Source organism: Helianthus annuus, chromosome 13 (genome assembly GCF_002127325.2).
Source record: "Helianthus annuus cultivar XRQ/B chromosome 13, HanXRQr2.0-SUNRISE, whole genome shotgun sequence".
NCBI lineage: Eukaryota > Viridiplantae > Streptophyta > Magnoliopsida > Asterales > Asteraceae > Helianthus > Helianthus annuus.
Window position 1 is genome coordinate 42,348,518 of NC_035445.2, and position 18,020 is coordinate 42,366,537.

General features: G+C 36.4%; 1 protein-coding gene across 2 annotated transcripts; it reads left to right on the forward strand.

Moving 5' to 3' along the window:
- Positions 1–13,267: 13,267 nt before the first annotated feature.
- LOC110897735 (wall-associated receptor kinase 2) lies at positions 13,268–15,980 on the forward strand. 2 transcript variants are annotated; one of them, XM_022144470.2, is made up of 3 exons: positions 13,268–14,207; positions 14,293–14,460; positions 14,560–15,980. In XM_022144470.2, the coding sequence occupies exons 1-3, from the start codon at positions 13,283–13,285 to the stop codon at positions 15,783–15,785; spliced, it is 2,319 nt and encodes a 772-aa protein (XP_022000162.2). In that variant the 5' UTR covers positions 13,268–13,282; the 3' UTR covers positions 15,786–15,980. The 2 variants fall into 2 exon arrangements, with proteins under 2 accessions (XP_022000162.2, XP_035837317.1); XM_035981424.1 differs by having other exon boundaries at positions 14,359–14,460.
- Positions 15,981–18,020: the final 2,040 nt, after the last annotated feature.

Genomic DNA, 18,020 nt, shown 5'->3' on the forward strand with positions numbered 1-18,020 from the left:
TTACTGTTCTGTTTTGCTGTGCCATATGACATACTTGCAGATTTTGGCTATCAAGTCTTTGACCGGAGCATATGACAGACACAGCTTTGGAAGTCTCGATTCATCAGATATCATCTTAAGGGGAGTACTATTATCCTTTTTCTCTATATTTCGGGTTTCGCATTGGGGACAATGCGAAGTTCAAGTGTGGGGAGGGGGTTAACTTTGTTAACTTTGTTTGTCCTCATATATATATAAAAAAAATCATTCAAAAATACCTGTATTTTGTATATATTTTAGTAAATAAACCGGTTGGTTGTGTTTTAGAAAGCTTCGGACTTGATAAAAACTCGACAAGCAAAATATTTTTGAAAAAGGAAACCGGAAAGCGTGACAAACAAAGAAAGACTTACATGATAGTTTTCACACTTTTACCCATTCCTTCCGCTATGTGAGCATATTTGAGCCTTGATATTGTTATATCTTTGTTCATTTCGGATATAGGAGTGAGCCGGATGTTATGTGTAATTTAGAACTTGTCACTAGTATGCTTGTTAAAACCATGAACTTGTGGATTTGTGTAAAAGTGATAGAGGCACTTAGATTACCCCTTTGTTGTAAACCTTGTTCTTTGTGTTGTGCTCCCCGTTCACCTTATATTACCCTTTAGGATTAACCATGTCGAGCCTTCCCGTTTACCTTTGTTTACCCATATTATCGCCCACTTAGCCAAATTTAGCCTTTGTATGTTTTAAACCCTTTTTAGTGTTGAAACTCGGACAAAATAATCGTTTAACTAGCGTTTGTTTCAGTTTATTGTAAAGTATTTTCTAAAAAAAAACCACAGAAAATAAAACACCCTAAAGTAGGGTGAAGTTGATAAAATCGAGCAATTTTGAACACTTAAATGTTAAAATTTCGTTGATAAGCTCGATTGCGCAATAGTCGCCTTTTTAAGGCATTTGTATGTATAGTTGTATACGTTGTTGCTAGTTAAACGCTACTACCGAGTTTTAACCATTTTCGCCACTTTATATGTCTACTTCCATACCCTTCGCCCAAGCCTAACGTTACAACCCGTAAAGACCTCTTGATTTACACTTATTTGCATGTTAGTTGGTGGAGACGAGATCTTATGACAAGCTTATGATATTGCATGTTTCATTGACGAGGCATTGAGTGTTTGCACATACACATTATATGTATGTTTCATAAATAAAACCGAGTGTGTGTGAACATTGTGAGTCGCGTGAAGATTAACATGTTTCGATTAAATGTGAAGTCACGGCTTTTTGGTTGTCGCTTTATAATTGCATATGCTTGTTGGGTTTGAGTCTTTTGATATTGTCTTTCGACAAACCGGCTAACCGTTTATAATAGTTTTCAATAAAATAGTGTGTAAATTATCGTTCTTGTTTGCTTCCGTCTTTTATTGCTTTTTAGTTCAGCTTGCTTGAGGACAAGCAAGGTTCAAGTGTGGGGAGATTTGATATTCGCTAATTTACACATATTTTAGTCCCCCGTTTTACCCCTATTTTATGCGTTTTCGGCCGTAAAACCATCATTCGGATACTTAATTATCTACATTTTTGTTTACAGGCCTAAAACAGCATACCAGACAAGATGATAGCAAAAACGAGGACTTTCCGGACAAAACGACGAAGCTGCGAAGATTCTGTGAAGAAAACTGACCTGGGCGTCTGGAACGGTTGTGCGACCTCATGCACGACCGTGCGTTACCGATGATCCTGAATGACCCGGCAGTGAACGAGGCGTGCAACTATGCGTGCAAGGCATTGAGGGCCAACCCGAAAAAGCACAGTCGTGCCGTATGCGGAACGGGCGTGCATATCCGACGATCAAACAGGACCTCGGAACTGAACGACCAGAAGACGAGGCGTGCAACTGGACTTCGGTGAGGAACGACCGTGCCAACTGAAGAACGCCCGTGCGTGTCCGAAGACCAGTCAACGATCTGTGACGTCATGCAGTATGGTGGACCACCACCAATAATTGCTTAAAGTGCACGGTCGTGCGATCGGAAGAACGACCGTGCCATATCGAAAAAGCATAAAAACAGAACAGAACTATTCTATTCGTAACTCTGGAATTTTGGAGAGCTTTGCAGGCGATTTTGAGGCTCCGAAGGCTTCTGCTTTCACTCGGATTCAAGCCACATTGCCCGGTTTTGCTCATTTACTATCCGGATTCTTAATCTTGTGCTTGTTTATGGTTTGGATTTCTAATCTTTCCAGAATTTTGTTAATGTTTCAAGCATTTAGATTAATATTTATGTATTATTGTAGCCTTTGGGCAAAAACACAACAATCCCTTGCTTGATTATAACCATTAGTATGTTAATCTTTGTTTGTAATGACACTTTGAAGTATTTTCTATGATTATCTTTGATGATTAGTTTGCAACCTTGTTATTGATATTGATTTCTTGATTATAAGTAATTGTGTTGGATGATTGGTGCTTGGTTAGGTAAGATAGTTGCAAAATGAAGCTTATTTAATCATGTATTAGTAAACTTTTAATTTGGTTAACTAGTTTAACTTGGTTAAAATGTGGGCACCATGATACTCTAACGGGTTAGTGGTTTAATAAAATGTAATTATTGTTAATCAAGAAAGCTTGCCCTCACGGAAGGACTCTAACGGGTTAGATGGTGTTGTTATGAATTCTTGCCATGATTTGTTAGCTTAGTTAGTAGTTTCGGCCAAAATTGCTATCTTGGTGAATTTATGCGTAAGATTTGTAAAATGAACTCGGTTGTGATTTAATCTAGTTTATGCTTGTCTCGGTGGTTGCATTGTGTTTATCGGTGTTGCTTTCCTTGATTAAGTGAAGTTAGAAAACTCCTAACGGATGACTAACTTATTTTTAGGAGATTTTTGTAGACATTAATCAATCGTACGTTAAAGAACAATTTTAGGTGGTTAAAGTGTGTTTATCGTTTTAACTTTCCGAATGATTGTCATGTTAGGATTCCCGAAAGGGATACTAATTGTCTTAAAATGGAAAATTGACTGAATGCTTCTAGTGTTAAAACTGACTTAGTTGACATGCTTTGGTTGTGTATTAAGCAAGGCTATTTATATATAATTTACTATGTTTTTTAAGTATTTGTTATGCTTACTTTAGTGTAGTTAAAACCAATACCATTTATGTTTTTACCGGTAATTTAGAAGCAAAGGTCTAGTATTATTTCTCCGCCCATTTCCGTGGATCGATACTTGGTTCTTACCGATACTTTACTACATATATGACAGGGTACACTTGCCTCTTTCGTGTGTGTTTTGATGTAAAAGTAATAATCACTTTTATAAATTTAAAACCAATTCGTGTGTAATTTCACTGTAAAAATATGTGTACTCACGCACGTACCAACCGTCTAACTAGTCCTATGACAAGTAATATATGTCTTAACATGTCTAATAATGTTGCCTAATCAGTTTAGATGTCAAAATTTAGGTTACATATTCTTAAAATGAATTTGTGCGTAAAAAGGGCATTTTGGTAATTTTCCTAAGGCATATAAACTACCTATCATACAACTAACTAAACATAGTGACCATAAGGTATAACCTCGGAAGGTTATTCCCTATACAACTATGGTCACAAAATGTGTTTGGTCGGATCCTATTGATCGACCAAACGGGTCGGGTTCGAAAGTCTAAGCGGTTGTTTAGACCGCTTACCTTACGACCCTATATAAGCACTAAACCTACAAGTGACGAGTTAAACATGTTAAAACATGTTTAACAAAGTTAGAAAACAAGTTTGATATCAAAACAAAGGGTCTTGATACCCAAAAATAGTTTGGTTGCAAAATATGTATAAACGCGTATTTTGGCCGAAACTATGACTCGTCACTACGCCTAAATAACACAGTAGGTATAGTCACAAAGGACTATGACCATCGTGATTACGCTCATGTTGCGAAGTTCAAATGAACTTCGTGTTGACCATAAACTGGTCAAAGCTGAAAGCCAAACACTGTTTGACTTTCGTGCTAAAAACGCATAAACGCACGAAAGAATACTTACAAAAGGTCCAAGCAAATGAGGATTTGATCCAAGATTTCTCAGGTATGAAGGTTTAGAGCTCCAATTTAGAGAAATCAGATCAAATGTGTGGGTTGCAAATGAAATCATGGGGGGTATTTATAGTTTTCGGGTAACCGTTAAGATCGTTCATCGAAAACCGAGCTTCGATCTGAGCCGTACATGTGCACCCCCTGATTTAGAATACCACGGGCACCTAAAAACAAGCCCATTGACTTGAAAATACCATATGCAAACATGGGGAATAGCTGGAACGTAAGATATGCGCGAAAATGCAAACTTATGCACTTTTTTACGCTTTTAGTCCCTGAATGACCAAAAAGTTTATTTTAGCATACCGAACCCCTCAAAGCCTATTTCTAAGCTATGTAAAGGATATTTAGGGTATTTTTAACTTATAATCAAGTTCCAGAATGTCCGTTACAGTACGAATCGGCATACTTTTGTAGTTTGTCGAAATTAGTCCATGTAAGCGAATAAACTTGATTTCGACACACCAAACCTTCCAAAACTTATTTCTAAGTTATGTAAAGGTTATTTAAGGTATGTTAAGCCCATGTCATTGTTCCGGAGTGTTTTTCGCGTTAAACTGATTACGTTTACGCATCAGTTTGCGTATAACTTTCCAGAAAGCGATTTAGAGCTCAAAATCGAACGAGAATTGATATGTGCAAATGATACACATATTTATACAAATCCCAAGTATGAAACACAATATTTCATTGATTTGGTATTCGTTTGATGGCTGTGGAGGCACAGGTGTCACAACTTGGGCGGGAGACATGAGCCTATACGCCTCGTACAGGCATGTACGAGGCGTATACAAAGGTGTGCAAATAGGCAGCTGGGTGTGTGAATATGTGTACCCTTATTTTAATTTGTAATTACAATGTATAAGTAAGGTCACGTTTTATGGTTATATAAAGAACAAATTTAATATACATATCATTTTGCCATTAAATTTGTGGTTATCCACACTCCTCTGTTTTTCCATCTGTCTACCAACACACATAAATATAAAACTTTGAACCATGACTCCCCTTTTAACGTGATTCGGGATAGTTATTTTTGGCAAATAGAAATATGGGTGGCAAATCATTGGTGACGGCAACACGAATGGTTCAGGTCTGAAGAGAGAGAGAGAAATAGAGGGATGTGAGAGAGGATTCAGTAGGTTTCTCTGGCAAGACCCGCGCGACCATAGGCGGCAACCCACGGTGGTCAAACCTATGTCGTTCATGGTGGTGAGATATCCACCAAACCCGTAGTCATTGGTGTGTTTCGCATACAAATAAATTAGAATTAACTTTGACTGTGTGCTTGTATTGTGAACAAGTAAAAATCTTATCATCATACTCAGTTGTCTCTCTCATTTCATTATCTTTTTTGTGTTATTAGGAATCATACATCTATATATATACTACAATACAACTTACTAACATCTAATGCCATCTAGCATAACTAAAAACTGCATACACATGAAGTTTGGACCGCAACTATCAAAACAAACACAAGATAATCCTTTGGTCAAAATATTTGCAATCTGAGGTGTAGTAAAAACATACCGAACATGTAGAATACTTGCCAAAACAATGTCACAAATAAAATGCAAGTCAATCTCCACGTGTTTGGTGCGCTGATGAAACACTGGGTTGACTACAAGATATGTAGCCCCAATATTGTCACACCAAAGAGTTGGTGGACATGTCATCATAATATGTAACTCCTGCAATATAGATGTAATCCAACTTAGCTGTGCAGCTGTATGAGCAAGAGCACGGTACTCACCCTCAGTACTCAACCTAGCAACCATATGTTGTTTCTTGGAATTCTAACCGATGAGGTTAGGCCCTACACAAACACAATAACTTGTGGTGGAACGTCGATCATGGGGACATCCAGCCTAGTCAGCATCACTATAAGCATGTAAATCAATGCATATTTTCATATGGTATGCACATCACATAATGCTTGGACTAATTCGTTTGATGTAGCCACCGCAACGCACGTGTGTCTAATTACTAGTATAATCTTATTTAGAAAAGTCGATGGTAGTTTCCATTTTGACCCCGTACTTAGGTAGTTTCCTTTTTGGCCCTCATGGATGATGGTAGTTTCTTTCTTCACCCCAACTTTGTTAAATTTCATTTTCACCCTTCGTAGCCCTTTAAGTTTAGGAAATTTAATTTTCAACCCCTTAACTTTTTATGAAAATTGGAAAATGTCATTTTAACCCCCTCGAGAGTATATATAGTGAGGTTTTTCCTTAATATCTTTGTTTGTTAACTTTGAAAAAGCTAATTTGTTGTGTGCTTATTTTGATGTACCTATTGGTATAAATTCGAGTTGGTCTATGTTTCAAGAAAATTTGGTTTGGAAACGAGTAGGGTCAAATATAATACGTTTTCGTACTTACCTTTTATGTATGTTTATATGTCATTTTTATTCAGAAACGATTCAAGTCAAATATTATACGTCTTAATTTGAAGGTATAAATTCAAGTTGGTCTACGTTTCGATGTAAATTTATTTGGAAACGAGTTCGGTCAAATATAATACGTTTTCATGCTTACTTTTATGCACGCTTCGGCGTAAATTTTGTTTTCATTTATAATGCTATTTCATGCTTTCTTTTTAAGCACGTTACGACGTAAAATTTTGTTTGAAAACGAGTCAGGTCAAAATATTCGAGTTGGTCTACGTTATAACGTAAAAGGCCGATTATAATTTATACATAATCATGCCGCAAAGTCGGTACAATATTCGAGTCTATCCACATGTCGACATAAATTTGGTATACTTTTTCGTATAAATTCGAGTTTGTCTACGTTTCGATGTAAATTTTGTGTACCCTTTTGTGCTTTTTTTTGTACGTTTCCTACGTATGAATCGGGTCACATATAATACGTTTTGACTTGACAGTATAAATTTGAGTTAGTCAGCCACATATAATAAGCTATGATTGTACGATATAAATTTGATTTACTTTATGTTTTGATCCAATCAAAATGCTTTTATAGGTTACATTGAGTTCATCGAATACGTTGAAAACACACGTTTTTATATGGTTAACGCATCACATTATGCTTGGACTAATCCACATTTAAAATGCACCTGCGCTGCAACGCAAGCAAGTTCTTGGAAGCAAAAGTTCCTGTAAGTCCAGCTCTTGCCAAGTAACTGTGCTTTATCAGTTCTGGTCCAAGTCCAATGTCAAGAAAAGTCAAGATCCAACAAATAACTAACAAATTCGGACAAGATTAGTGTTAAAGGGTCCGAACTTGTCAGGTATTGGTTTGTCCGAATTGTGGATTTGATTTTGTCAGTACTTATGTATTTGTTGTCCGTATTTGTGCTTGTGTATTGTCAGTACTAATCATGTTTAGTACTGACAAGTTGGCTATGTGAGTTGTCAGAATTTAGGGGTATATTTGGACTAGGGTTTATTTGTGTGAGGACTTATGCCCTAGCCTATATATATATATATATATATATATATATATATATATATATATATATATATGAGTGTATAAGTTAGAATGAGGGTATCTCTGTATAAAGCAAATCTCTGTGAAAAGCTTTGTGCAACTCTCACAAAACCCTAGAAATTCCTCAACAGTGTGTGCACATTCTAGAGAAAGAGTGACTATGTGTTAGTGAGAGAAATCTAGCTTTAGATCTTTATGATCTAAACCATCTTGTAGATGATGTATACTATTCGGTTTATGTAATCTGTGATGATTGATTCGATAATAAAGGGTTTCATCTTCTACATCTTTCTATCTTGTTTGTTGTTGATGTTTGTTCACGTCATGAATCAAGTGCAATGTTGATATTCGTTATCGATCCGGTGCTTCAACGGTGTATCAGAGCATGGTTACCGATTTGCAATGGTCTACCCGCCTTCCGAATCACCATTGCTCTTGATTTGATGTTTGTTTCCGCCAAACATCATGGAGACGTGAAGATTCTGTAGAAAACTTGAAGAAATTGAAATTGTTCGTCGACTGAGATCTTTTCTTGTTTTCCAAGTTGTTTCAGATCTGTGGTTTGATCTGAAAAAGGTACTGTCCGAATTTAAGTTTGTGTTAGAAGTTTTTCTGTCTATATTTGTTACTTCTGAACTTATTGATGACTTATTGTATAGTCACACTAATTGTCAGTACTTAAATTCATTTGTCCGAACTTAGGATATGTCAGTACATAACCAGTTTATTGTCCGAACTTAGTGTTCATCCGAACTTAGAATTGTGTCCGGATTTGGTTTTCACCTATATTTTGTCTGGATTTGTTTGAACCTACTTATTGTGTCCGGATTTACCTTTTGCATCTAACTGTGTCTATATTTACAATGTTGAAACTGTCAGGATTTATTCTTTGTCTGTATTTACAAGTTCTGAGACTGTAAGTATTTACAATATTTGTTCTTTTGTCCGAGCATAAAAGTTCTGATCATCAAAAATTACTGTTGTCCGTATTAACAGATTATGTATGTCCGAATATAAATGGTTGTCCGTACTAATTGAGAATTTGTCTGTCCGATGTTAATCTTTGATCTGTCCGAACTTAACTTTCCGGGCTTAATGAGTATCAAAAAAACAGTAATGTCCGTATTTACTCTGACCGTCCGAGTTTGTTTAACATCATTCATCTGCATTTAAAAAGGACATAGGTTTTGTGGTTTTGTGGTTTTGTCGTCCGCACTTATCTGTTTTGACAGTCCGCACTTAAGGCTTAAAATGTGTCCGCGTTTATCAACACACATCAGTTGAATTTGTGTCCGCACATATTTGCTTGAGTTGTCAGCACTTAGAAGTTGTTGTCCTTACTTAGGGCATTTAGAGAATGTGTTTCTGTCCGCACTTAAGTTTTAAGTTTTTGTCCACATATAACTTCTTTTAATATGTCCGAACTTAAGTGTTACATTTAATATATTCCTTCTTGTTCGTACTTGGAGATTGTTGTCCGAACTTAGATTATCAAAACTTATTCATCTATCCGAATTTAAAGTGTTGTCAGTACTTAACACTTTTGTCCAATTTAAAGTGTTGTCAATACTTAACACTTTTGTCTGAATTTAAGTGAAGTATTTGATCAGAACTTATACTTTCTTTCCGAGTTTAAAGAGTATCAGAACTTATTCTTGTGTCCGAATTTATTTGTTGAATTTGGATGGTCAGTACTTAATTAATTCTTGTTCAAACTTATTCTTCTATAGTCCGGTTTTGTTGAGTGAGTTTGTCAGAATTTGTGGGTTTGTCAAGGATATGCTTATTCTCTTTGTAATGATTTGTTCATTCTCCTTGTAAGGATTTGTTCATTCTCTTTGATCTCTTCATTCCTTTGAAGTCCGAATTTATGAGTTATATTCGGAATTTTCTTTGCTTACTCCGAATTTCTTTGTATTCTGAACTACTTTTCAAATGATCTGATCTGAGGTTTCAAAAGCTTCCGAATTTTACGACTTCTGAATTTTATAGAATTCTGGGTTACTCGGAGTACCGGATTTTTAGTTAAGTTTAGAAGTTTGTGTAGTTCGGAGGTTCTGAGTTTTGCATGTTTTGGGGTTTTCTAGTTATGCCGGGTTACCTGGGGTACCGGATAATTAGCTAAGAGTCAGAAATTTGTGTAATTCAGAAATTTGAAGCCAGTTTCAGTTACTGAAAAGTTCCAGGGTACTTATGTTGTCTGGATTATGTAAGGGGATGAGACGCGGTAATGGTTGTCCACAGTGTTCTTTTCAAGATTCTCGGAGTTCGGATTTGGTCCTTACTAGAGTTTTAGGACAATTTTGGACTATTATCATGCATCAAAGGTGAAGATAATCATGACTTGGTTGGACTTTGACAGTTTACAAAGTAATAGGGGGAGCAAAAATTCATATTTTCTTCGTAAATCTAAAGTTTGTATAGGAAAAGACTCGTGTGTGATGGAGTTTTGTCACGTGTGTTTGTGTTTTTAATCAAGTGTGGACGTGATGAAGATGGATTCTCGATTAACGGCTAGTTAAAGATTCAGTCTTATTGGTTGTTGTTTAGAGTAGAGATGATTGGTTTCTTGGTCCCTCTTCCAAGACGGTTGCTAGTCGGTTCACGAAATAATGTGGTACTTCTTGATAAGGGGAAGATTGGAGAAGAAAGCCATTGGGGATTCAGTGGATTCGTGAAGATAGGAGATTGATTCATGAAGATTCGTGATGAGATGAGATTATACATGAAGGGTTGCAGATCATGATCAAGATGGTAGATGTAATTTTTATAAGTGCAGCTCTCGTCGAGTAACTGTGCTTTATCAGTTCTGGTCAAAGTCCAATGTCAAGAAAAGTCAAGATCCAACAAGTTCGGACGTACATGTTGTTATGCACTAACAAATTCGGAAAGTTATATGTTAAAGGGTCCGGATTTGTGAGTTGGGTTTTTGTCAGAACTTAGTGTATCTGCCCTAGCCTATATATATGGGTGTATAGGTTAGAACTGGAAATCAGTCGATCATATTCATTCATCTCAGTGAAAATGGATCTGGGTGATCAGCTTCGTGCAACCTCTCACAAACCCTAGCTATTCCTCAACAGTGTGTGCACATTTCTAGAGAGAGTGTGTAACTATGTGTTAGTGAGAGAAAGCTCGGTTTAGATCTTTGTGATTTAAACCAACTTGTAGATGATGTATACTCTTTCGGTTTGTAATCTGTGATGACTGATTCAATAACAAAGTGTTTCATCTTCTACATCTTTCTATCTTTTATGGTTTTGATTGTTCTTCATGTCTTGAATCAAGTGCAATGTTGATGTTCGTCATCGATCCAATGCTTTCACACTTTTACAAAGTTCAGTTTGTTATTAACTTATCGAACTGAACTTCATGTCTTTGTAAAGTTTGAATTGTTCAAGGTTGGGGATTGGAAATCCAATGTTTCTTTCTGCTGCCAGTTAGGTTTGAAGATTAAGGTTTCGAGCGATATTCTTACATTTGGTTGTAGGTTGGTTCGCGTTAACTTGATTCGGGAGTAGTTTGAGGGGTAGGATTTACAATGTTTGATGTTGGATTCTTTAGGTTTCACAAAGCAGCCATTTAAGTGATCGTCAGCATGTCTTTAATTAGAAGGGTGTAAGATCGTTGTGCTCTGCAGGAAAGCTCAAGTCTCAGCCAAAGTAGAAAGCAGGCATGACATCATTAGTCAATGGGGAATCTGTAAGCGTAGTGTCCGGTGACTGAAGATTATCAATGCCAGACAAAATTGATAGCAACAGTTAAGGGGGAGTCTATAAGTGCAGCTCTTGCCAAGTAACTGTGCTTTATCAGTGCTGGTCAAAGTCCAATGTCAAGAGAAGTCAAGATCCAACAAATAACTAACAAATTCGGACAAGATTATGTGTTAAAGGGTCTGAACTTGTCAAGTATTGGTTTGTCCGAATTTGTGGATTTGATTTTGTCAGTACTTATGTATTTGTTGTCCGTATTTGTGCTTGTCTATTGTTAGTACTTATCATGTTAAGTACTAACAAGTTGGTTATGTGAGTTTTCCGAATTTAGGAGTATATTCGGACTAGGGTTTGTTTGTATGAGGACTTATGCCCTAGCCTATATATATATATATATATATATATATATATATATATATATATATATATATAGGTGTATAGGTTAGAATGAGGGTATCTATGTATAAGGCAAATCTCTGTGAAAAGCTTTGTGCAACTCTCACAAAACCCTATAAATTTCTCAACAGTGTGTGCACATTCTAAAGAGAGAGTGACTATGTGTTAGTGAGAGAAAGCTAGTTTTAGATCATTGTGATCTAAACCAGCTTGTAGATGATGTATACTCTTTCGTTTTATGTAATATGTGATGACTGGTTCGATAATAAAGGGTTTCATCTTTTACATCTTTCTATCTTGTTTGTTGTTGATATTTATTCACGTCATTTATCAAATGCAATGTTGATATTTGTTATAGATCTAGTGATTCAACAGTTCCAAAGACGAGTATACGTAAGCTTTGGTAGGTGGTAAAGATGCCTTATAAATGGTCAATATAATTTGTAGACTATTCAATACGAGCTAGAAATGAAAAACACATGATGAATATTGAACAATTAAGATGCTTTATAAATGGTCAGTATAATTTGTTGACTATTCAATACGATCTAGAAATGAAATTAAATGATGAATATTGAATAATTGAAATGCATGAACCACTCATTTAAGCAAATTTTTCTAGAAATGAAATTAAATGATGAATATTGAATAATTGAAATGCATGAACCACTCATTTAAGCAAAGTTACATTCTTTTACTCTTATAGATAACATCTACTCTTTTGAATAACATCAAGTACGATTATTTATTTATTATTTATTTATTTATTTATTTATTTTATTTTATTTTTTTTGAATTACACGTTTAGAAACTAATATTAAGTATTCATTATAAAAATCTGAGTTAATAAGAAGGATAAAATTAATTATTTTCTGATAAATTTGATTATTTGTTATTATGAACTTCCATGAATGATACCACCCATCTCTGTCTTATGCTCCGTCCAAGAGTTAGAAGAGAAAAGGATTGAACCAAAAATAGAGGATAAATTTACGAAAATGGCCAAGAATAAGTTTGACTTACCAAAATGGTCACCTCATGCGTCGGTGGAGCAGGGCATCACTGATTACGAGACACCTTTTGCGTCTGCAGGGTTAATGACTCATTCCATGCGTCCGTGTCTCAATGACTCATTCCATGCGTCCGTGACTCATATCATGCGTCCGTGACTCATAAAATTTACTTTTAGCGAGATTTGAGGCATCCCATGCGTCCCTAACTCATCCCATCATCTCATGCGTCCGTGACTCATCTCATCATCTCATGCGTCCGTGACTCATAAAATTTACTTTTAGCGAGATTTGAGGCATCCCATGCGTCCCTGACTCATCCCATCATCTCATGCGTCCGTGACTCATCTCATGCATCCCATTGAGACACGTGTCACTTCTATATTTAAGGACGCAAAAGGTGTCTCGTAATTGGTGATGTCCTGCTCCACCGACGCATGAGGTGACCATTTTATTAAGTCAAACTTATTCTTGGCCATTTTCGTAAAGTTCTCTAAAGATTTTCAGAATAAAAAGACCAAGTCTTCTTGCTATGAATAGTAACACAAATCGCTTTCTTATGCACTGTCCAAGAGTAAAGAAAGAAAAGGATTGAACGAAATAAAGGATAATAATTTTCAGAATAAAATGACCAAGTCTTCTTGGCATGTTGATATAAGAGCACTGATCACCCTTCCCCAAGCAAAAACAGCCAAAATCACAACTATGCATTTAAAAATACTAATTGCAATTGCAACTATTGCAGTTTTGGGGTCAGCAAATGCTCAAGACTACCCGAATTGTAGAAGTTCATGTGGCAATGTGAACATTACTTTCCCGTTTGGTTCAGGTAAGGGATGCTACCACAGTTCCGATTTCCTGGTGACATGTAACAAATCATCCGGGGAACCAATACCATACTTTAGAGAAAGCAATATTGTTATTTCAAATATGTCGACAAGCAAGAGTGAGATGCAGATTAGTCCCATTGTATCTCATGACTGCTACAATGAATCTGGCCGTGTCGAAAGTGATCAGCGAATTTTGACCTTGAGGGATTTCCGTATCTCCTCCAAAAACAAATTTGTAGCCATCGGGTGTGATACGAATGCACGTTTTAGAGGAAGAAGAGGGAATGATTCTGATATATTTACCGGATGCATTTCTTCATGTGGTAGAAATAGCACTATTACAAACGGATCGTGCTCGGGAGTTGGGTGTTGTGAAGTAGCAGTGCCAGAAGGAATGAATGTTTATGATATATCTCTTGGTAGCTTTAACAACCATGAGAATATAACGGACTTCAACCCTTGTAGCTATGCCTTTTTTGTTGAAGAAGGGAAGTTTAACTTTTCTATGACCGATATAGCTCATTTTGAAAGTGAAAGGATGCCGATGCTACTTGATTGGGCAATTGGAAACCTGACTTGTAACCAAGCAAAGGGGATGGGTAACTTCTTATGCAGGGGAAACAGCACATGTGATCAAGATTATGGAGGTCCTGGATATCGTTGCCGTTGCCGTGAAGGTTATGAAGGAAACCCTTATGTTGTAGACGCAGCCGGTTGCAAGGGTAAGTTCGCATTTCACATCCGCATGCTTTTTTTCCCCATTTACATTCACCCCAATGAACTGATTGACCATTGGTTATTACACAGATATTGATGAGTGTGATCTTAGAAATCATGATTGCGAACATGATGCTCATTGCGTTAATATACCAGGAAATTACACGTGTACTTGTCGAGAAGGTTACTCTGGCGATGGTAGGAAGGCTGGAACAGGTTGCACTGCTGATGAATCCACCGTTATAAAGATAGGTCTAGGTACGTAACAACCCAATATCTTTTTAGTTCATATCTTACACTGCCCGAGAAATCAAATCAGCATGAAATGGTGTTATAAGTTAGTTTGTGTTGTTGCAGGTATCTCAGTTTCTGCTATAATTCTCCTTATTTTTGTCACCTGGTTGTACTTGATACTCCAGAAGCGAAAGCTGATGATGCTGAGAGAGAAATTTTTTAAACAAAATGGTGGAATAATGTTGCAGCAGCGAATTTCTGGAGATAGGGGTTCTCGTGATCAAGCAAGAGTCTTCACGATTGATGAACTAAAGAAAGCAACCAATAACTTTGATGATACCAGGATTATCGGTAAGGGAGGCTATGGCACTGTTTATAAAGGAGTTCTTTCCGATAACAGAATTGTTGCCATAAAGAAGTCCATGCTACCAGATCAAACTGAAACCCAGATAGAACAATTTATCAATGAAGTTCTTATCCTTTCCCAAATTAATCATAGAAATGTGGTGAAGCTGATTGGATGTTTCCTGGAAACAGAAGTCCCTTTATTGGTGTACGAGTTCATTCCGAATGGCACACTCTCTGATCACATCCACAACGTCAAAGGTAAGTCGTCAGCTTTTACATGGGACATCCGACTCAGAATAGCAACGGAGACAGCCGAAGCACTTTCATACTTGCACTCCTCAGCATCTGTTCCAATCATCCATCGAGATGTCAAGCCAATGAATATACTTTTGGATGAGAACTATGTAGCAAAAGTGGCTGATTTTGGAGCATCTAAGCTAATTCCTATTGACCAGATTGAATTGGCCACTATAGTGCAAGGAACACTAGGCTACTTAGATCCAGAGTATTTGCAGACAAACCAACTCACAGATAAAAGCGATGTTTATAGTTTTGGGGTGGTACTAGTGGAGCTTTTAACTGGAAAAAAGGCTCTTAGCTTTGATAGGCCAGAGGCAGAGAGGAACCTAGCTATATATTTTCTATATTCTTTAAAAGAGGGGAGACTCCTCCAGGTTCTTGATGAACACTTGCAGCTAAACGATATTCCTAGCGAGATTATCCAAGTCTCAAGACTGGCTGAAAGATGCTTACGCGTTAAAGGCGACGAAAGGCCTACCATGAAGGAAGTAGCAATCGAGCTCCAAGGAATATTGGCTTCAATGATTCAAAAACATCCATGGGTGGAAAGTAGTCCAAACGAAAATGAAGGTGAGTATTTGTTAAAAGGACTAACAAACGACGATGAATATACAAATGGTGGCAGTATAAGCATTGTAAGCTCAAGCACCTTCGATAGTATGAGCAAGCATACTATATTACCCATTGCTAGTGGCAGATGAAGGTAGAGACTTATACAGGGGGACATGTAGCCCTTTAGGGCGAGCTTTAACAAAATTTAGTCTTTAAGTTTTAAGGTAAAAACGACATTGAGTGTAAAGCGTTCATTTTATGGTGTTGCATTTCATCCCTTTTCTTTGCTATTCTTGATGCCCATAAGGGGTTTAATTCATTCGTTTGCTTCCATTGTTCTTATACTTTTAATGCTTCCTTTCATTCTGATAATCAAGTGAGTAATTTGTGACTTAATAGTGGTTGTGCTCTCTCTGTATCTCCTCTCCATAGAACTATGCATATCAAAAGATCCCAAACTGAAATCTCAACGCTAGCAGCGTCAGCTGTGAGTTGACTATAGCAGAAGCAAGCAGCCAGAAACGTACAGATAGATCAGAGAAACAACTTTTCATTACAAGTAGCCAGAGTGATTAGCTTACAATCTAACCCCTCATGTCGATATTAATTGACCTTATATATCCATAGTTGCCCCCACTCAAAAAGAAACACCGATTTTTCCGTAACTTTTTTTTTAGCCACAACATGTAAGCAAAAAATTATCTTTTTCACATTAATGCATTTAAGTACAATTAACAAAAGCCCGATTTTCAAACAATTAACAAAAGCCCGATTTTCAAAAGAGAAGAAAGAACAGCTGAAAAAAATGACCAAATTCGGTAATGTTACTATCTATAAGCATGTTTGGGCCTAAAGACTAGTGCTCACACAAAGCCATCCAAATTTGAGTGTTGTCGATATCAAACTTGTAATAATAGAGGATCAAAATAACCCTATATGTCTTAAATAACAAATAAGTTGCAGTTTTGCATATACTCATTTTAGAGCTATTGATATCTATTCTATTTTATGGTAGAGGATCCTGTAAAAAAAGGCCTAAAGTGTGAGAAAGGTAAGAAAGAATCTCAGCCATTAGATCTTTTGATCTAATGGTTGAGATCAATAGGTACCAAATTGTAAAATATTTTCATTAATTAATTTGGACTGATTTGAAATATCTAGGGGCAATATAGTCTTTTAAACCCACTAGAAATTAGGTAATGCACATGTAACTCCCCCCGTCTTTTTTAAATGTCAATAACTTTTTATACATAACTTTTGTTTTAAAAAAAATTACACCATAATAACATAACGAGCGTTTTTTTATCTTTAATATGAGTACCATATTGCTATACTTATATAGAGAAAAAAATATGTTTCGATAAGATGTTTAGTCAATGAATGGTGTTATATACTTGCTGAATGGTGTTATATACTTGCTGAATGGTTTATATACTTACTGAATGGTGTTATATACTTGTTGAATGGTGTTATATACTTACTGAATGATGTTATATACTTGCTAAATGCTGAATGGTGTTATATATACTTGCTGAATGGTGTTATATACTTGCTGAATGGTGTTATATACTTCCTATAATTAAGATGGCGGTTATGGAAAGTTTTTAATTCATTTAATGATGAAATTACTTGTTTACACTTTTCAATTAATTTAGATCTAATGACTGAGATTCTTTCTTACTTTTCTCACACTTTTTGTCTTTTTTACAATAACCTTCTCTATTCTATATTCTATAAATTAGTAACTTCTACATATAAACCTTTTTCAGACCTAACAAAATATAATATTCTGTGACTTCCCAGCCCCATCTTTTTTTCAATTAGGACTCAACACATTAAAATTAGGTAAAAGTCTAGAGCCAGTGCTTGAAATATCATATTCATACTCATCATCATTTTCATGACCAGTTTGTTGAAGAACACTTAAAGCATTCCTTTGCGGCTTCACTTCAATTCCATTTTTCGGAACTGGGTAAAAGTTGACTATTTATTAGTCAACTACTCAAATTCATAAAATCGCTTCAATAATCACACAACACAAGTATCCACGTTGTTATCCAAAACTAGTAGCATCATTATGTAATTAGTACACTAAAAAAGTTTCAAGGTGTGCACCCGCCACCCCGGCTCTGGGAGTGGGTCTGCCCCTGGCTTCGACATAGAAAGGTTACTAGGTGAATTCTCTCACCATCAACAACAAAGAAAAAAAACCATGCAGGTAGAGTGGTAAAGCTAGCAACCACCTAGGAAGCTTGATTAATTTGAACAAGCACAGAAGCAGGTAGAAGGTTATTAGAAGGCAGGAGGCTTGGTTATTAAGTTGCAGCGGATAAGCAAGTTGATGCGGGTCCAAGTGTGGAGGAGTGGGCCATCTTGTATTTGGA